The sequence below is a fragment of the Solea senegalensis genome, linkage group LG2 (genome assembly GCF_019176455.1).
Source record: "Solea senegalensis isolate Sse05_10M linkage group LG2, IFAPA_SoseM_1, whole genome shotgun sequence".
In the NCBI taxonomy this organism is placed as follows: domain Eukaryota; kingdom Metazoa; phylum Chordata; class Actinopteri; order Pleuronectiformes; family Soleidae; genus Solea; species Solea senegalensis.
The window spans coordinates 33,268,121-33,289,928 of record NC_058022.1 but is presented as its reverse complement, the minus strand read 5'-3'; the positions used below and the strand labels follow the sequence as shown (position 1 = coordinate 33,289,928).

The following is a 21,808-nucleotide window of genomic DNA, read 5'->3' as shown; positions in this document are numbered from 1 at the left end:
TCAACAAGGGCCTTGTTCGGTGAGATTTGTGTATAATAATGCTGAGAGACATTCCAGCTTTTGCCACAAGGGGGGACCTGTTGCCCGTCTCTGTTCTTTACAGGTTAGCAACTGTTAAAAATGACATTTCTATGGTGATAACCGTTTCATTACCAAGTGAAAGTAAACTCCGCCTGGCACTCATTTTGACAGGAACTGTCCTTTTGTTTATTTTGAGAGCTGTAAAGTAATGCTAATGCTACACTTATGTGAGCTAGCTTAACTCGTATGTCGTTTATTGAACTTGATGTCTGTTTTTTTAGGCTCATCTTTGTCTGTTTGGTTCATAAATACAGTGCCATATGGTAAATATTGTGTTTATAAGATGGTTTAGTGTTTGGTTTAGCAATGTGATGCTAACTCCTGCTTACAAAGTCAATTCTCATGATGGGCTTCCCCGTTGTATGTTCAGTTAAAGTCAAATGTGGATCACAAGTCCAATATAAGTACAGGAAGTGCACTAGTTTATTGGAAGCTGTTAAAATAAAACAATTAAATGATGAATACACTGAAAAGTTGTTTAATTTCCATGATTGTAAGCAGACGGGCAAACCTTCATATCAGCAGCGTCCCTGTCTTGCCATTGATCACCGGGAACGATATGAGCTGCAGTCGCCTCAGAGACGCTGATGAAGAAGCATTCTGTGAATTTTACCATCCATCTATTTAGTTGCCGGTGTGTTAAAACAGCGGCGCTGCCTCTACGTCTCATTTATCGCCAACTTTGGATCACGTTAAGGGGTTAGTGCAGAGCGTTCAGAGGAAAAAAATAATGAAATGCAGCTGGAGACATATTTCTCTCACTGCATAATCACTGAAATCATTTTTATTTGATGTTTCCAGCTTTAAATCTACTGAATTTGACAATCTGGTGATTCTCCACATCGAAATAATTCAGGGAGTAATTGGATTTAAGTGACATTGAAGCATATTACGTACGATAATAGTGGAAGGGTGAACTATTATAATTGCAATGAATTTTCATGCCATCACAACTGTGCTGCTAATCCCTTGTTCTCTGTCGCTCTTCCATACGCTTACACGCAGGGAAAGAAGAAGAATGGTGCATTTCTAATGAGGCATTAATCCGGTTTCACATTAACGCAAAAGACGCTGCGGGGGGACGAATCATTTTTAACAATCACCACAAAGCAAAGTGTCATAAATCAGGAAGGGGCAGAAATCTCCAGAGCCAGAGTAGTTGCTTTTAAATACGATCCTTGTTTTCTTCCTCCTCCTCCTTTATAAACTGATTCCCCTCCTGTGCTCACTGGTGTGGCCTCTGGAGGCCTCACACTGTCGATTACATAATCTGCTTGCTGCAGGATTCCTGTCTGTCATTCTCAGAGCCCCAGACCCCCCAAAGCACGGCTTTAAATCTCTGTGTTTCATATGAATGAAGCCTTAAAAAGAATGACCCATTAAGCAGTGGACTGCAGATTACGCTCCGTAATGTAGAACATCATTTCTCCTGTAGCTGCTCAATAATCCCCACGAGTCAAAAGGCATTAATCAGCTGCTCGATGGTTTCAAACAGCAGCCGCCGAACACAGCCGCCGGGATTGCGTGACGAAAATACAGAAATAGCTGTTGCATCCGCTCACAGCTGATTGTTGAAGAACAGGAGCGAGCAGCTGTGCGGCGTCTGCAGAGATTCGGGAGATGACTGTGCGTCACTGAGGGCCCCTGGCGGCTCTTAGATGTAATCCTCTCTCTGTCTGCGTGAAGGCAACAACAGTAATGTTGTTGTCTTTGTCCGTTATATATTCGGCTTCTTTACGAGCTCCACAAACTTCATTTAAATTTAAAAACATGGCGGTTGTTCAAATTTCCCTTCGATTTGCTCTCAAATTTTCACTCTTTAAACAGGATTTTTTTATCATAACGTTACAAAGGAGGCAGACTGACTGACAGACAGGATCATTTCACACTGGTGTGTGTTCTCTAATATCAAATATCAAAGCAATGCAGTCCACAGCATCTGTGCAATACTTGGTATGTGAGGACACCTGGTGGCTGATATTAGAAACTGCAGATGCAGACATTGTCCAGGGAAGACTAATAATAACAGAAAATGATATTATATTGCCGTTCAAGAGCGTGAATAAGAAAGATTCCGATTTAATAATCTGTGATTTGTCTCAAAATTACCCAATATATCAAAATAAACATGTCTAACGCATTACGTAATGTATCCGAGCTATTACTATTTTTTCCTTTAATTGATTTATTTTACTTAATGGCATCAAAATGTGTGATTTCCGCATACATTCATGCTTTTATTATTAATCACAGTTTTTATTTAAATGCAAAGCGATAGTGGATATTTCTTGTTTTAGGGATCAGTAATTTATTATCTGTACTTTCATTTCATATTTGTTTTAGTTCTGTAGCTACACTGATTCAACATCATAATGAAACTGTCATAATAAAGAGACATTTATCAACATTTCCCCCTCTTAAACATCATATTTATCACATTTTAACTACCTTAACCTGACCCCTGTCTCTTTAGACAGTTACAAGTACAATCTTTTTACCTTTGCAACGTAGAATATCAATTTAAATGTAGTTGTTTTTGTTGATTCAGATGAGGAAGGCCATCTACAGCGCCATCTGCTGGTCAAAACATCAAATGTACACACACACACACACAGAGTTGAATTTCTACTTTTATAAAAAAAAGAAAAGAAAATCCCTGAATTCAACAAGTTTATAATTCTCCAGTTCAATGATCTTCAATTTGACTTGAAGGATAATTAATTAGATGTCTGCATTGCATGCAATACCCTGATTCGTCTCTAGAGGGTCCTGTTGTGTCAGACATGTGGCAAAAGCAAAGGGACGTGAGGTCAGTGTTTGTAGAAGTGAAATAAAAGTGTTAAACAGACGCTGTCATGTCTAATTACATCACATTGTCTGAAGCTGTTACTTTCAAACGACGACATGTTGTTTTCACTGACTTTGCTCAGTGTTGATCTGCGGTGTCTTATTCCGCCGCTTTGTATCAAATGTATTAATAATAAAGTGACGTCTCATAGAAATGGTATACATGTTACTGCATGTTATTAAAAACTCTCCTCTAGATTCATTTTGATGTAACTTTTGCTTGTATTCCAACTCTCAAATCGCCTTTAAAAGCCTTTAAAATATTAACTGATTGTTTTTGTTTTTTTAAATGGACAAAGTTTACACCCTTAATTTAAATGTTCTGTTTAAAGGGTGTTGACATAATTGGATTTAAAGTGAACATGACTTATTTTTCTGTGATAAAGAGAAATGAATAAAAAAAAAAGTTACTTCACATTTTAAATAAAAATCCTACCGGTTTTATTATATATTATTATATTTGTTTGTTCATTGAATGTACTCATTGTTTTTTTTTCTCAGAAACTTGATAAATGCACTAAAACTGTATGTTTTCACCTTTATTTATTTATTATTATTTTGGTTTAAAATATACACTATACATTAACTACAACAATAAAATACATGACTTTTTTCTTATTATTTTTGTGATAATTTTATGGCCATACATGGTGTTCAGTATATGTTTAATTTAAGCACATTAGTTGCTTTTATTAAGAAAGAGGAAAATGTGGCATCAGTTCACCTAAATATCAAGAGTTTACTTTGTAACTTAAAGGTAGAGTGCGTAAAATTATTCAGATTGCATCAAAACTCAAAAGAGATTAAGTTTGTCCACTGTGGGCTACTGTTAAAAAAAAAAAAGAAGCTGATCTGATATAAAGATAAGATAATCTTTTTTTTAGCTGCACTACGGGGAAATGATGAACATGATTTATTTTTCTGTCATAAACAGTTTTTACTTGTCTGTTTTTTTAGGCTCATCTCAAAAAAAAAAAAAGATATACAAAAGTTAATTTGGGCTGCAACTAATGATTATTGTTTCCCAAACCTGGAAATAACAATGTTCTTCATTGTCTTGGTTTGCGATTCAGTTTTAATGAACATGTTTTGTTACGTGGATCAAAGAAACCAGAAAATATTCACACGTAAGAAGCTGAATCAGAATAAACTGCTCGGTTAAGTTAAAAGGCAGAAAGTGAAGTGATTTCTTCCATGATTTCACATAAATAACACCTCTTTCCTCTTCATAAATCTGATGCAAACACATGTAAATAAGTATCAGTGACTTTAAATAAGTAGAATATTTGTGCGTGAGTGATAATGTGAGGCCTTTGCCTCGGTGTCAGTTTGAAAGGAAAGCAGCGCAGGTGACGACCCCGGCATCTTATCTCTCCTCCCGCCATTCAGCCTCCTCCCTCCCTCCCTCTCTCCCTATTTCATTTTTCATCATTTTCACCCCTCCTCCTCCTCCTCCTCTTCATAGTCCGTCAGAGATGAAGATTTGGTTCTCACTTATCCACTCGACCTTGCACAGCCGCCGTAATTCAATTTTTCCAATCTTTCTAATCTAAAGATTTTGTTTTCATTTTTCTAATACTATCAAAGCATAAAGGGATGAGGTTTTTTAGGGCGGGGGGGAGGAGAAGGAGGAGCAGAAGGAGGAGGAGGCGGTGTTAGGTACAGAGCCTGGGCAACATTTGTAGACATTATAACCTCATTTCATTGATTCTTGATTAATAAGACTTCTTTGAACCCGTGTTCTCTTCTCTCTTTGACATGTCATTTTTGCTTTTCTCCTCTGTGTTTTTCCCTCATTTTTTATCTTTCTATCCCCCTTGAGTCGTGTCCCCACTCCTAAGTCATTACAATTATTTAGCCTTTGGAAAGAGTGGAGGAAGTGGAGGAGGGGGGGGACAGGAGGGGCACAGCACGGCGTATGGGGAAATCGTTAAATCCATGATGGATTACGACGTCCAGATTGTCGCCCTGAATTAAAGAAAATCATAAGGAATGTATGAAAAAGGAATCTAAAAACAATCGTAAGTAGATTTAGTTCTCAAGGAGAAACTGTGTTATAATGACAAGAGAGTGGGAGGGGAGGGGGCGGCGGCACTTCGTTCAATCACTGAACATCAGCGCGACGTGTCCCCCTTAAAACCTTCCCCTGGTAAAACACAGTCGAGCTTAACCGCGACCTGCGTCCACTCAATTTAGACTCTCATCAAAAAAAAAAAGAAGAAGCACAAGGCGGCCATCTTATTTGTCACTTTGTGTTATTGCTCTCCTCATTCAACGATCTGAAGCAGAGCGGCTCCGTAACACTCGCTCCTGCTGCTGCTTCTGCTGCTGCCTGTCCATTTGTTTCTCAGACGGAATATTAGGGCCAAACGACTTTATTCTTGTTACGTTACAACTTTATTCTTACAAAGTTCTGACTATATTCTCGTAATGTTCCAATTTTTGTCTCGTAATGTTACAATTTTTGTCTCGTAATGTTACAATTTTTGTCTCGTAATGTTACAATTTTTGTCTCGTAATGTTACAATTATTTTCTCGTAATGTTCCAACTTCATCGTCATTACGTTACAACTTTATTCTTGCAATGTTCTGATTTTATTCTTACAGAGTTCTGACTATATTTTCCCGTTATGTTCCAACTTGATTCTCGTTATGTTACGACATTGAATATTTTTTTACTTTTCAGTTTAACCCGGTGATGAAAAATTGCATCATGATATCAAATTTTAACGATAAGAGAGTCCAAATAGAATTAAAAAAAACATATTTTTGATGCAACATTAATATAAAAACAACAAAAACAGACGTAAATAGTTATAACTTGATTTTAAATGGCGTTCCACATGAAAGTGATTCGGGCTCCGCAAGTTTGAGACCGATGATTTTTGTGTTAACACGTGTTTCGCAAGACACCAACAAAACATTTCTTTCTCAGTGTGGACATGAGTGAGTGTTGACACTTGTCAACATGTGTGTATTTGTGTGCCCGTGTCAAGATAAGAGAGGCTGAGGAAGAATAATCTCCCCAAAGACCCCTCAGTCTTTGGGGAGATTATGTCCTCAGGTCACCGAATGCTTACACTCAGATTATATTTATGAAAAAAATCTTTTGTTTTGTCATTTCTGGCCTCTGTTCTTACTCAGTAGTGCAGTGCTGGACTTTGGAGCAGTTCATATTTTCACTTCATCGCTGCAAACACAGAGAAACGAGCCACATATTCTTCAATTTCAACACAGTATTCAGTAGTTCCCTTTTTTTTTTTTGGCCTGTTTTTGGAAATTGAGACATTTTAAACATGTTTTATGCCGTTCGAATTTAACACGCACAATCTGGTGTTCATGTACAACTACAGTGTTCCATTTTAAATTGTTAATTTTAACTTTTTTAACATGCATTGAAATTGTAAGTAAATGACAGATATTGTCCAGAATAAGTTATGGGCTTTTCTGGTTAAAATAAGCAAAAAGACAGACATTTAAGAGGTTAAACATCACAGCGTTGAAAAGCACTCAATGTTTTATGAAGTCTACACTTAAATGACTCTAACTACTAATTCTTTACCCTTTTATTGACTTGAAAGTAGAGCCAACAACATTCAGAATCTGCCACACTCTCGCCTCCCACAGTGATCTGTCCTGTTGAGATTATTAAAGCCACAGAAATATCGTCTTCCAAGTATTTTCTCATCATGTTTGTGTCGATTATCCTCGTGAAACTCTTTTCCTTTTCCTGAATTCTCTGTCTTCTTCCTCTTCACCTCTCACGGCCTGACGGGAGAAGACAGGGGGCAGTAAAAGAGCATGTGTCATCAGCTCTGCTCTGTAATACAATGTGACGATGCCCCGGCAACATAAGAGGCTTTGAGCGGTCAAGCTTTCATCTATTTAATGTATGATGTCCATTTCATTTATTCCCTTTGTCAAAATTTGGCGAAAAACTTGCCGGAAAGTGACTGAAAGGGAAAAAAATCATTGTTTAAAAATCAGAAAATGTAATTATTTATTTATTTTTTTGTTAAATTCTATACATTTTGCAGTATTTAAGTCACATAAGTGAGTCAATGTAACATCAGTTCCAATTAGGACCAAATACACTGAGGAATGTAACACTTTACGTGGTATTTTAGCAGCAAAAGAGTGAAATACACTTATTTAAACTCGTTTAGCGGTAGCATATCACTAAAATATTACATATAACACTATATTGTAACTATAAACTATAAATAACACTAATATTCCTGAGTGTATTTAATCATAATAACCTCATAAAAGCAGGTAAACACTTAAACCCCATGTGCAAAATAGGAAAATGTTAAATATTAGGCTGCAAATGCTCTTTGCACTCTGTATTTTCATCTTTTATACGTCTTTGCTGCACCAGCAAGTTGGATAATGTATGAATAAAACAAGAAAATAATCAAAATGACTTTTGCTGCAGAAAATAATTGCTACTATTCATTTGTGCTTTGCTTAGCTTCCAGCTCAACATGACTCTTCTCCTGTTTCCTGTGTCAGAATAAGAATTCCTCAGCGAGAGAGTCTGAGATGGAAACATGTCTGCGTGTCATAAACACACGTTCAGGATTCTTGGCCTGATTTACCGCGGCACATGTTAACCCGGTCCCAGCCCGGCTGACCCGCCGGTGAACCCGGTTCAAAGACGCCGCGCGTGAGCGTGGACAGACGAGAATGGGACGTCTGTGAGTCCTCTTCTCTCTCATGTCGTTGTGTTCCGCTTATCATAAATATTTTCCATCACTGCGAGCTCTTCCTCCACTATTACAATAAAAACAACACATTCTCTCCCTCTTTTTTTAATTTTTTTTTTATTAAAAACCCCCGTTTCTCTCCCGTCTATGAGACGCCAGAGCCACTCCAGCAAATGTCCATTGTCTCACTGAGTTATTTATAGTATGTGTGTGTTTCTGAAGAGGGCTCTTCCAGGAGCCATATCCATTTCTCGATAAAGGAAATTCCTTGGCCCGCTTCTGGGCTTTTAACAAAAGGACAACGCGGCTTAAACATCGGGAGAATATTCAAAAGTACCAACACATGTTTGCGCACCTGCTCAAAGGATCCCTCCTTCACTCGAGGCTTTAGTTCAAATGAAAACACGCAGAAACGTAGAGTTTATCGCTGAGATTTGTGCCGTATGGATGTTTTAAAGGTGCACTATGTGACATTTATGACAGTTTATAGGCAGAAATTGAAAAACGTGTTGATATATAAAGTAAGTGTCTTGGCACGTGAAGTAGGGAAATATATGCTGTTATATATATCGCGAGTGTTTGGATGTTTTGTCAATTCTGTGGTGAAATGAACAATGTATTTCGTACTCATGTCGCAGTAGACGCCGTTTTACACTTACAAAATAAATAACGGGATTCCAACAGGTCATTGAAGTCCTTGAATTCAAGTATCTTCTTCAGGCGAATTACGTGTAATTACAACAACCGGGCTTTTTGAAAGTTGTTGAAAAAAACACCCTGAACAGAAAGTGCTTGGATAGTGTTCAAGAAAGAAATTGACGTTTGTCCCGCGTCGGCCTCGTCCACGTACATCAAGCAATGCAGGGCGTGGAACAGCAGGTGGCGCCGTCACAAACAAGCGAGACATTTACCTAAAATATCAACGTACAGCAACTTCTTTCTTGCACAAAATTCAAGCACTTTCAATGACCCATGTCTAATTCAAGGACCCCGTGTTGTCGTAAAAATGAAAAATGTCTTAAAATGTGGACAAACGGTCTCACTCTACCTTCGACAGTCAGACTTACTCGATTAAAAAAAGATAAATTCAGAAGCGGCAGCAGAAAGTTGTGGCAGTTTTTCCGTCGCTCAGACTTATGTCACCTCCTTTTTCTCATACGGATTTAATTGAATTGAATTGAATAAAACAAAAGCCTCCGCCAGCTGCAAAAACAACAGCATTGTACTTATTCAAAGCGTCTTGATAATGGGACATTTTTTTATTTCGCGATTCAAGGACGCAGCGAAAACTCCTCTTTTCAGTGGAAAACATTAGCAAAGTAAAGTCATTAAAAAAAACCAAACTGGAGGAAATCAGATTGAAGATCAATACAAAGATGTCATCAGACGCACTAAATGAGAAAGATTTTCAAAGGTTATTAAACAAAGCTTTTCAACTTTTCATTAGTGGAAGGATTTTTTTTTTGATTTTTTTGAATGTTGGCGTGTTGTCAGACTCCCCGACGTTAGCGACTGGACGCCATGTGACAGTAAAGCACAAGCGGGGCAGAGAGAGGAGACTTGTGGCGTGGAGATCAATGGAGGCTCACACAGAGCAGATACAGGGGGCGCACACACACACACACACACACACACACACTATACGACACACACACTTTTGGCATTTGCATGCCGTCCACACACTTGAGGGAGTGTGTCTGCCACGTGTCTCATGTCCAATAAGGGCATTAAGTCTGTCAATAAGAGCCTTTCAAGAATTCCAGGGGTTCTATCAAGCCATTCACACACACACACATTTACACTGCACACACACACACACACACACATACACTTTGTCCTTTCAGCAGACAAAAATGGAGAGAAGCCTGGGGCCGCTCCATTTTAATCCACACTACTCTTCCCTCCTGACCTCCACTGACTTCCACATGTTTCTGCTTTGTCCTCTTTTTGTCTATTTTTTAGGGCCCAAGCCACGTATGGCAGGGGCCGGCACGGCTCTTAGCACGAGTGCGAGGAACCTGTTGTTATCCTTCAGATTATTATTCTGTCCATGGCTCTCTGGTCATTTTTGAGGGGGTTAACGTGCATAAAGAAACATGGCATGGCGCTCAGGTCTGGTGAAAATGCGATATTGGCATAGGTCCCAATATCACTTATATATATGTATATATGTATGTGTGTATATATATGTATATATGTGTAAATGAAAATTCCTAGATCTCAGTCTCACCAAAGACAGGTTTACAAAGACTGACTTTGACCACTATCCCAAAAAGGACGATCACTTGTCCAGATGCAGATCAATAAAAGTGGACGCCATGGACAAAGACGAGCTCTTACAAGTTGTCCTCCACATCTAAAGCTGTGTCAGCACATTTGGTCCTTGAATTTGAGGGAAGTGGGTCCTTGAAAAGTGCTTGGATTTGATGTCAACCAAACCTGATATTCTGAAAATAATGTAAAAACAAGCTTAAAAAAATAAATAAGACGAAAATCAATAACATAGATAATAAATCTTTTTTTGATTTCTTGAAGAAATCATTGTTTTTTTATATTAAGTGTCTCATTTTGTCCATGTAATCCGAAATTATTAACTTTTAATGGTTTTGGGGAGCAAAGACACCAGAATATGCTCACATTTTAGAGGCTAGAAAAGTGTTTAAAAACTCAAATTAATTTAATCAATGATCAAAATAGTTTAATAATTCAGTGATGGATTAATCAGCAGCCTTAAAGATGAAAGATATCATATAATCCAGTTTTCCAAGTATGACCCAGGACTGGAGTGCATTTGAAAATAAACACGTTCATATCATTTGTCACATATGAAACAAAGTGTGTGGTCTTTTAATAAAAGTGGCCACGAACCCACAATGTTAGAATCAAAACATCCTGAGGATTAAACTAAAAGAAGAAGAGGGAGTCCAACTCGCTTTTAAGCCGAGAAAATACCTTTTATATACATTCAAACTCTAAGTTAAGAGTCGCATCCTCCCACTAGGTGGCGTCGTGAGGCTTCGACACCTTCATGACGACCTGAAGCACCTGTATCCTCCTCAGCTGCTGCATTTATGAATCACAGTATGTGATGTGACTTTAATCTGTCGTCTCAACCTCACACGTGCCCTCCGCCCTCCTGACTCCTCTCGTTCTTTCTCCTCTTTTCTCTTGCTCTCCTCTGTCCTTTCGTTGCCCCCTTTACTTTCTCTCTCGCCCATCCTCACCCCCTTTTTTTTCCCCCTCCTCCCCCCTCCTCTTTATGTGATGGAAAAAGTGCAGTCTTGGCGTTTCGGTCTCATATCAAATGCTCATATGCGTAAAGGGAGAGGGAGAGAGGGAGAGAGGGATGCCAGCCTCTGGGCGTGTGTGTGTGTGTGTGTGTGTGTGTGTGTGCGTGTGCCAGGAGAACATTGTATTGAAGCACCAGTGAACATCTGGCCTATGTGCCAATGATTGGTTGGGGAAGTTCCTCAGGATATAACACTTGAAAATGTCTTGGCATGTTCGTGACAACAGCAGTGCGGCGTGCTAGTGTGTGTGTGTGTGTGTGTGAGAGAGAAAAGTCTATTTTGTGTGAGTGAATAACATTTGTGATATGTTCTGTACGTGTGAGCGATGATTGTGCGAGGAAACCATTATGCTTGGATGAGTTTAAGATGATTGTATTCTTATGATTGTGTGTAAGTGCTGAGCGTACAGTACTTGTGAGTCAAATTGTATTTGTGTGTGTGTGTGTGTGTTGGGAGCTTTTACTTCCCACCATTAGCTCTAAACCCCCTTTTTTTCGGAGCAGGCGGCTGATTCTTCCCTTGATTACTATTTAGACTTCCACTCGTTTACCGCGCACCATCTCTACTTTGTTTTATCTCCCCGTTTATACCTTCTGCTTGCTCATTATTCCTCTTCCCCGGTAATATTTCCATCTTCTTTGCCCATGCTTGGTTAAAGTGCTTCTTAGGTTCAACAAGAGGCCAGTAGAACTTCTTTAACTTTCACCAGTGTCTTCCATAACGCTCTTTTTTCTTCTCTCCTCGTTCGCCTCTCACACCCTGATGACCTGATACGCGGCTAATAGGCTGCATACGCCTTGTTTTTGTCGTCGCCGTCGGTGTGTGCGCCTGTAAAGGCGGCTGCGGCGGTGACGGCGGCGTCCGCCCGGTGCAGGCGGCGGGCCGTGGAAGATGCAGCAGGGTTGTTAAAAGTGTTGTTAAGAGAGCGGCTGGCAGCTGTTCCTGACAGGTTGGGGATGGAAGGACAGATGGTGTTTGATTAGCGAACAGACCGCTGATGGAAGGAGAGATGGAGGGAGGAATGAGGAGGAGGAGGAGGGCGGGCAGTTACAAGGGAAGATGGAGGGATGGATTCTTGGACTTAAAGATAAATGAATGGATGCACAGTAAAAGGGGGGAATAGTTGGTGGAGTTGGCTGAAGGAGAACATGTGCAGATGTATAACTTCACTCAGTGGGAGAAAGCTTTTATTTTTTGGACAAATTAGTGATTAATTTCAAATCAGTGGGCTGCCAGATTTTATTTTGATGAGAGGAAACGACAAAGTGACTAAAACGTTAAATATTCACCAGCAAAGTGAAAGTGCGGCCGTCGCAGCCGTTTGTATTTAAATGCGTCTCAACTGTAGATCGTTATTTTGCTTCTCTCATTTTTGAGAGGTGTACCGAGGCTTTTTAGGTTCCAGCCAGTAACTGCTCTCAGCAAGTGTCCTGTGTGTTGAAGTAAAGATCCTGCATGCGCCAATTTTCTTTAAAACCCAAATGCTTTTCCATTAGTGATAGTACGTGCTCTGATGAGGTTAAAAGTGAGCTGAGCTGATAAAAATGCACTAATTGGTCAGAGAGCGTCATCACTGGAAGAGTCAAGAGCGCGACGTCTGACACAAGAATCGAAGCGAACGATGCCAACAATGTAGATCAGATTTCAAAATCCCTGAAAACGTGCGTTAATCTCTGACATTTAGCAAAGGAAATGTCTAAAATCTCAACATTTAACAGAGGAGTCTGGCGATCGTGAGCCGAATCACGACTCGCTCAGTGGTGTTTCAGTTCAGTGATCAAATCTTTTTAATGAACTGATTCTAATGATTCAGTTGCACGAAACTGCCTTGCAAGTCACAGAGTTTGTGCGTTTGTGTTGCGCAGAAAACGCACTGCTATGAAGACTCCGCCCACATTGAGGAGGTACTAGGAAGTCATGGAGAACGACACGTCTGATACTAATAAAGCCGAGTTGTGCTGGAACTGTAACGCACTTTTTTTTGTCCTCTGTTGATGCCGAAGGCTTCATACGAGTGATTTTTTTTTTTTTAATCATGCACATCTTAAAAATGTCTTTTATTATGATCATTTTTTGCTTCTGCCTGTTTCCACAGCTTTTTTGTGGGTCACCGGACTCTTTATTAAAGTGCCAGTAGCCGTGTTATTGGCCAAAACTTAAGCAGAGTTTGCGTTCCGCAAAATGAATTCTATTTTTTTTAACATAACATAGCTGCACAATTAGTTATTAGTGAAGCCAGTATTTGAATTTCTCATGTTTCCTTCATTTCTGATCATGGTCAATCGACAAAGGAGAGATGAGGGCATTGATAACAACGTTGAATTGAGTGAAACAGAGGCGTGACCTGATGGAGAGACAAAGACATGTGGAGCGTGTTTGGGAGGAGGAGGAGGAGGAGGAGGAGGTGGTGGTGAAAGCGCCGCTGGGGCAGCTGTTCTAAACAACAATTAGCTTCATTCACCTGGGTGCCATCTTAAAGAATCAATGTAAGGGAACATGCAGCGACGGCTGATTAAAGTCTGTTCAACAAGCAAACAGTGAGCGTCGCAGCGAGCCTCCGTCCAATTCAATCAGCCTTTTTATTTTCAGGGAAATCTTAATGTGAGTGTTTCCCGAAATGAGTTTTGTTAAAAAGTTGGGGCCTAATGTGCTCGTGTCTCGTATGAGTTTTATTTTTGCAAAGCAATGAACTGACAACTTTTACGACAGTGAAGTCTGGCTCTTTTTTCTTTTTTTTTTCCCCTCCCCTTCCCTTTTTAATTGCTGTCATTACTAAAATTATAATTTTATAGCCGCGGAAATAAACTCATGCTTCTGCTTCATTACAGGCCATCGCGTCCGTCTACCAATATGGCAGTGGACGTGAACAAAGAAAAGAGGAATGTCACTGTTTGAGACACACACACACACACATATGACACAGCTCGCCGCAGCAGCAGTGAACACAGAAGACAGTTAAAGCTATTAGAATTGTGTCGAGGAGAGATTTTCTCCATAATAAACTCCCTCTCCCCGCTCCATCATAACGGCCGGCGATTACCCAAGAAGCATCACTGCCGGGACATCTCTGCGGACAGAAAAAAAAATTGTGTCTGTGTCCGTGTAAAGTGTGTTTGCGCGTATGACGCCGCGACGGAGAGCGAAACAATCAGAAGGCAACACAAACACAGCTGTTTTATTGTTGCGCTGCTCAGATGTGCTTTCACAGGCAGACGGCGCTTCTGTGCGTGTGTGTGTGTGTGTGTGTGTGTGTGTGTGTGTGTGTGTGTGTGTGTGTGTGATCATATAGAGCACAGAGCACAGTGACCCCACCTCCTGTTCAGCCCCTCCTGTTCTAATGAAAAGCTTTGCTTAAATCTAATGCTAAGACACAGCTCTAGCCTCTCTGTGTGTGTGTGTGTGTGATTCTTGCTCTTACAGCTGAAATGTGCAACAGGTTTTATTATTATTTTTTTTATTGTGTCTCTTTATTGTGTCCATCTGTGTGGTTTTAGTTGTGCGGTTTTACAGTTTTTGCGATGAAGATGAAGCGACTTGCAAAAACACACACACACACACACACACCACAGTCGCTGATTGTCCTGGCCGCAGTTTTGACTGTTAAGTTTTTCAATATTTGACTTTTATGATGCAAACTTATAGTCAGAGGGAATTCACGCTGTGTTTTCGCCTCCATTTTCAGTCTCGGAATGAATATTTTGTCCCGTCCAGTTCTTCGCTGGTTGTTTTTAGTTAAAAAAATATTCTTAATCTTAAGTATGAAGCAGATGTGACTGGTTAATTAGTTTTGGAAAACATCATCAATGGGCAAAAACTTTATATACTTGATTCCAAGTATGTTCTACAGAGAAATTACATGTAATTACAATAATCAGGGTTCCCACTGGTCCTTGAAAGTTGTTGAAAATCACCCTAAATAGACGCAAGTCCTTAAAAGTGCTTGAATTTGGTTCAAGGAAGAAGTTAGGTTGATATTTAGGTAAATGTCTCTCTTGTTTGTTACGGCGCCACCTACTGTTTCATGCCCTGCATTATTTGACGTACGTAGACGAGGCCTACACAGGCGATGACGTGCGACTCCGTGCAGAAAAACAAGCGAGTAAAGTTAAGCGACGAGAGAGCGAAATGCAAATGCAAATTCCAAGATATCTGTCTCACCAAAGACAAATGTACAAAGACTGACTTTGACCCCGAGATCCCGAGGACTACTTGTCCCGATTCAGATCAATAAAAGTAGACGCCCTCATGGACAAAGACAGGCTCTTACAAGTTGCCCCTCCACATCTTAAGCCGTGTCAGCACATTCTCTCCTTGAAATTGATCCTGGAAAGTCCTTGAGTGTGCGAACCCTGAATTAAAGCAAACAGGGATTTATTTTAAGAGAGACAGGTTTGTTTATTGCTCCAAAAGTAGATGATTGACTTTTAATTTCTGTTTTTTTAATGATAGGCTTATGCTTTTATTTTGTAAGGTGTATATAACGTCCTGTTTCACAGGAATATTATAGGAGGCAAAGCAGAGATAGAGTTATAAACATGTTTGTTGTGCTTCTATGCAAATGCTGTCCCATCGTTGTCGGAATTTGTATGACACGTTTTATTATGCACCTTTGTTTTAGAGGGAGGAGGGTGAGGAGGGTGAGGGGGGGAGTAAAAAGAAGAAGAGGGACATTGAGTGCTGGCAATTTATCCCATGCTGGTGATGGCGGTTGGCTTTGTGTGATGCCAGTTAGTATTTGGCGCCAACACACACACACACACAGAGGGCATGGCGAGTGTTTGTGTGCGCTGCGGCGAGGTAAGTGGTGTGCGAGGGAAGGAGGCTAGGTGGAATACAGGCAAAGGAGGCGAGAGAGGACGAACCGGAGAGGAGTGAGAAGGATGGTCGGTCAACAAGGGCAGACGGGCCTTGTCCCTGCGTCTTTGTGTGTGTGTACCTATGTCTTTCTCTGTGTGTGTCTTTGTACTGGCTAATCTAGGCGTCAGCAGCTTTTTGAGGTTTTTGTGCTGACAATAATCACACAGCGCTCCTCTTTTCAATTCATCAGCAACAACAACAAGGGATCACATGTCCCCTTTACAGAATACAAGCCAGGGGGAGGGGAGGGAGGGAGGGAGGGAGAGGGGGAGGGAGGAGGACAGAGTTAAAGTGGCCATCATGTTGCCTAGTTACTGCTTTAGGGTTGATGGTGATTTGGTGTGTGTGTGTGTGTGTGTGTGTGTGTGTGTGGGCAGACGCATGCAAATGGTCAACGCTCCGCTCACCTTTCTTTCTTTTTTTTTAAACGACTGAGTGCAGAGAGGAAAAAAAAAAGTACAATCACACTCTCACAAACATCCTTTTTTTTTTTTTCAAAGAATAATTTATTTTTATGTTGCAGTGTTTGATGATTAACAATGAGTAAATCACTGGTCAAGTCTGTAGCAAGCATTAATCATCATCATCATCATCATAACATTAATAGGAATAGTTATTTCAATTATAAATAATAAAAGTGATCGGGAGTAATATTACATCTATACAAGCTACAAATATCAGCATTTTCTTATGTTTGTCTTTATTTTTATTCTTTTTTTTCTGCTGTTAAAACCTTAAACACTTCACACGTGACCCGCCCGCTCGCGGCTGCCTCTCTTTATCACACGGAGCAAAAACAAAATGTCTAAAAAAAAAAAAAAAAGGATGAAAGGGGGTTAAAACTTTTAAAATGTCACTATTCAGTCACCATTCCTTGTTTTTCTAAGTTTAAATTATGTTTTTTTGGTGTCCGTCGTCATCTGAGAGGCCAGTGAAAGCTGCAATGAAGGAGTTCAAATTTCAAAATAAAAGTGACTTAAATGGAGTTTCAGTGTGAAACACCACGCACACACAATAATAATAATAATAATAATAATAGCAGTAAACTAACACAAATAATGACCTAAATGCAACAGTGCTAGAACATTACTGGGTGAGCCAGGAAATGGCCAAAACGGAACGTTTTTAAGTCATTTTTACAACATTAAGTACTGATTTATGTTTTCTCCTATCACAAAATAAAAGAAAACATAGTCAAACAATATTTAAGAGCTTTTTTTCATCAACATATACATGAACGTCAAACTGTGACAGTGTGTGGGAGCTGAAGTTATGAAATAACTCGGTTTGTGTTGATTTAATCAAGTATAGTGAGATTCCAAAAAAAAAGAACTGGCACTGTTTGTTTAAAGGAGTCGATCTTTTGTTGTCAATACTCTTGAGTGTCTGCAAAAAGAGGCAGCCGTGGAGGCGAGCGGCAGGGAGAGTCACAGTCAAGACAAACACCCAGTAAGTCTCAGTACAGTAAAGAAGAGGAAGAAGTAAAAAGAAGACGGGGAAAATGTCGGGTTTGAGGAAATTTGGAATTGCTACTGTGCTTTCCTGTGTGTGTGTGTGTGTGTGTGTGTGTGTGTACCAGTGTAAGCATATACAAAGGGAGGAGGAGGAGGGGAAAAAAATAAAAAATAACAGAAACATCACTCTTTTTTTTCCTCTCAAAACTTAACTTAAAAACAGTCACAATAAAAAGATTTATTTATATATTATCATCTTTATTTTCAGTTCACTCCCGAACCCAGATGTCGTCGGCACTGAAGATCGATGATCGGGAGCGAGATCAGACGAGGAGGAAGGAAGGAAGGAAGGAAGGAAAGAAAGAAGGGGACGAGGTTTCCAGATCGGAGGGGCCTTTTTTTTTATCTCTGTAAGTGCAAGGATGTCGAGTATTCACCGCTTTCTGCTTTTTAATCTTGTAAAAGTCTCGGCAGGATTTGTCAATACAAGGATCTCGGCAAATACTTTCTCTAAAAAAAAAACATCTTGAGGCTGGGTTTGTTTGTTTTTTGAGGAGCGGGCTGAACGAGAACAAAACCTCTGCAGGAATAATCTAAGTCTCTGCATCACAGAGAAAAAGACCTCAGCCCTGTCCGCGTGTGCGTCTTCACAGTCGTCTGAGAGGTTTGTCTTGCTTGCCGCGCCTCCTCCCTGGTCCTAGTCAGTCGTGGAGGAGCTCTTGTAGACAGTTTGGGGATTTGAAGACGTCGGGGACGTCGCTGTCCAGCTTGCAGATCACCTTGTAGATGGCCTTCTTCCAGGACGGGTCCGCGTCCTTGCCCGCCACGATCGCGTTGAAGAACTCGCGGAGAGTCACCTGGACCACCTCCAGAAATCGATCGGGGACCTTCAGGAGGAAAAATGAAATCACAAATGAAGTTTGTGTGACATAAATAAACCAGAAATGAGCCTTAAATGGGCAGATCTTTGGACGCTGGTGCCCTTTTTGCAGCTCTAACAGCTCCTTGGAAGATTTTCCCTCAGGATTTTCATTCTGTAGAGTGTTTATGACGTCAGGCACTGATGTTGGATGTCCCAGTTCATCCCAAAAGTGCTTAATGAGATCGAGGTCAATAATCCAGTGTGGTTCACTGTGATTTTACTAATAACATAACAACGCACTCCAGCTTTAACTGGAACTATGAAGTTGAACCCAAATCGCTATGTTTTAAACCGGCGTACACAAAGTTCTGTGTTGGTTTAGTGTAAAAAACGAGTACAAAAGAAATCAGCTTTTGGAACAGTGACTGAATGAATTGACTTAACTCACAGTATTAAGTGAAAATAAGCGTGTTTTCTTGTACTTGTTGCTTTGTGAGGACGTTTTGGCTCGTCCTCACATCTTTAAATGGCTTTCTTTGGGGTCGCGACCTGGTTTTAGGGTTAGAATTGGGGTTAAGGTAAGGGGCTAATACATTGTCTTCAGGGTCCTCACTTTGAATGCTGCACAAACCTGTGTGTGTGTGTGTGTGTGCGCGCGCGTCTCAGGTGTCCTTATATTTCTATTCCTGTACCAAGTTGTTCCTCAGCAGTCAACTTCCCCTAAATGTACTTCCTCTTTCCTTCTCAACAGCCAGCCCCCACCTGTGTGTGCGTGTGTGTGTGTCTGACCATGACAGACGACACACACTTAAGTCCTCAAATATGACAGGTGAACAGTTGTATGTGATCTTCTGTGTGTGTGTGTGTGTGTGCGCGTCAGTGTTTAAACAAGGGACTGCAGGGATCTAATGGTCCTCTCCTCATGCGGGCATAAATATACTGTCGTCACAAGTGTGTTTACGTGTGTATGGATTCAGTGTTTGACTGCAAAACACTGGCACACACACACACACACACACACACACACACACACACACACACACACACACACAGACACAGACTTCATTTTTTACCCTGCCCTTTTTTCTCCCGGGGCAAGATCATACAAAGACACTAAACAATCTGATGAGGGACTCCCCTCCACCCTCTATCTCACTCCTCCCTCCCACCACCAACAACTCTTTATTTGTTCTTCTTTTGTGTCTTTTTTCATGCAGATGTACACACACACACACACACACACACACACAAGGTTGACTCCTCCAGACAAGTACATGTTCCTGTAACCGACAAACTGCACACATGCAGAGAGGACAGTATAGTGCTGTCTGGGTGTAACCCGTCCACGGGCCCCAAGGTTAGCCCACAGCGCATGAATCACCCCACACACACACACACACACACACTCCCTAAATGTTTCCCTGGACTCTCGTATACTCTGTCTCCCCTCACCTACCCCTCTGTCTCATTTTAGCTGGCCCCTTGAGACCATAGTTATTTCAATAAGGCCCTCTGTCACTGTCTTGGTTTAGACACTACTGTATACACACACACACACACACACACACACACGTGCGCCCACAAATTCTCAAATCTAACTTTAAACTTCCCTAGTGGGAACTTTTGGACCTTACTGGTAAATTACTTTACTCACAAGTTACAACACTTTAGAATGTTTACATGCACAGTTTAATCAATCGAAGGCCATAGTCCGACTATGCTAAACACTCCGTAGATTTCGCTCTCGCCGACGCCATCGTGTTGTTTTCCGGCAACGTCGTCTCCTTCTACTTCCGGGTCAAAGACCAGGGAGGAAATTTTGGTACATGCACAGAACGCCTAGTCCAACTCCAGTCCGATTAAGCGCGTACATGCAGGAGTAATCGGACTATGAATCGCATTATCCATTATACTAGTTTGACTAAGACCAGCTCAATTTTAGTTGGACTAACTTGTTTACAGGACATTAAGAAAACCAAGTTCTCGTCTTAGTCTGACTAAAATCGGACTTTTAACGCATGTGTCAACGCACTGACTGACACAATTGTCATCTAAACTGCTTTATTTGGAGGCGGAACTCAATGAGGCTTTGCCCTAAATCCTACAGGAAGACGGCCAATTTGGATTGAATCACAATTTTTTTGTCACTTTTGGCGATTTCACATGTGGTATTTGATCAAACTTGATCACCTTCAAATTTGGTTTAACAAACCAAAATTGTACAACTTTGTGATGGAAGGTCCAATCTGAACCAAACTTGCTATGATTAGGTTATAGTCCAATACGGAAGACATCTAAGTGGAAACACTCAATTTTGAAAACAGCGTCTTCTGGTGGTTTCTTAACAGGTTTTGTATGTAACTTTTACAGGGATTACCGTATCCAACTCAAAATTGATGGGATAACATAAAACACATGGCGGATAGTTTGTGTTCAATATCATGATGTATCGCGAAATGGTGTTGCCATGGCAACGGTGCAAAATCTTATTTTTGCGGAAAAAACACACAAAACTAATTTTGCCATAGAAGGTCCAATCTGAACCAAATTAGCTATGATTGATTATAATCCCGCCCTGAAGACGTGTATATGAAAATATTCTATTTTGAAAACAGCGCTCCATGGTGGAGACAGAAAACACCATATTTTACATTTTTTATGATGGGCTAACAGGGATTGTTCCCAACAGGAAGTAAAACATCCAAAACAGGAAGTGAACTGTAACTGCTCATTAGTATTATTATTTCATTAATTTATGTTCATATTTACATCATTTTTATTTATAATACAAGTGGACAGTTGAGCTTTTTGTGTATCAAATAAAAGACAGAAGAAAATATGGGCACAAAAAGGTAATATATCATATCAGCCATAGAAAAGCAATATTGGTCAACTGTTAGATGGAACAAATTATCAGTAAAAATGTCTGGTTGTTTATTGGAGTGTAAATCCAGTCTGTCTTCTTTTTATTGAGGCTGCCACATTTGAGATTTCACCAATTAACTTCCTGAATGCAATTGTATTATTAGAGGCAGCAATGATGTGCAAAAGTACAAAAATAATACCGGGTTTTAATGAGTTAGTGCCAACACGTTTCTGCAAATTTTAAAAGGTCTAAAAACTCATTGTTTTACCTCTGCCAGAAAATAAAGAAAGCCCCAAAGTCAAGCTGCTGTTTTTAATAGCTGCTGTGAAACGGCCCGCTGGGAAAAATAAAAGTTGAAACCTGAGCTTGATCTTGAAGATGAATGTGCCTTTGAGACGTCCTCTCCCTCCAGGATTACATCCTTTCATACCTTAGTTGTTCGAATCTGCTCTCATCTCTCTCTTTTTTTTTATTTAAGATACACACTCTTTTCAGTGTCTTTCAAGGACATCTTTCTCTTAAGTATTTCAAGACCTTTGACCCTTTTTAAATTATAAATTGGCGTTATTAAAATTAAAGCTTCTTTTTTTTTTCCCACCTTCAGATGAGATGCATCCACTGAACACCCACATTCTGGGCTTTGAAATCTGGGCACTGTGACTTAATATTGACCTTTATCAAACCCCTTGTTTCATCTGTTGTTAGTGAATGAGTGATACTGCGTCTTATGTTGAGATTTAGTGGCCTTGACCTGGATAAGGTCACCCCGGCTTGGGTGTCTTTGTGTGATTTTGTTTTCTTTTGAATGTTTCAGGACGACGTGTGCGTGTGTCATCACTGGA

The 21,808-nt window shown here is 40.3% G+C and overlaps 1 protein-coding gene across 2 annotated transcripts in view; it reads right to left on the bottom strand.

Annotated features, from left to right (window-relative positions):
* Nucleotides 1-17,475: 17,475 nt before the first annotated feature.
* LOC122760299 (prospero homeobox protein 1-like) overlaps nucleotides 17,476-21,808 on the bottom strand; it is a 32,575-nt gene continuing 28,242 nt past the window's right edge. For both annotated transcript variants that reach the window (XM_044015388.1, XM_044015395.1), the window contains exon 7: nucleotides 17,476-18,125. In XM_044015388.1, the coding sequence (XP_043871323.1) occupies nucleotides 17,940-18,125 (186 nt within the window). In that variant the 3' untranslated portion in view covers nucleotides 17,476-17,939. The remainder of the gene's footprint in view (nucleotides 18,126-21,808) is intronic.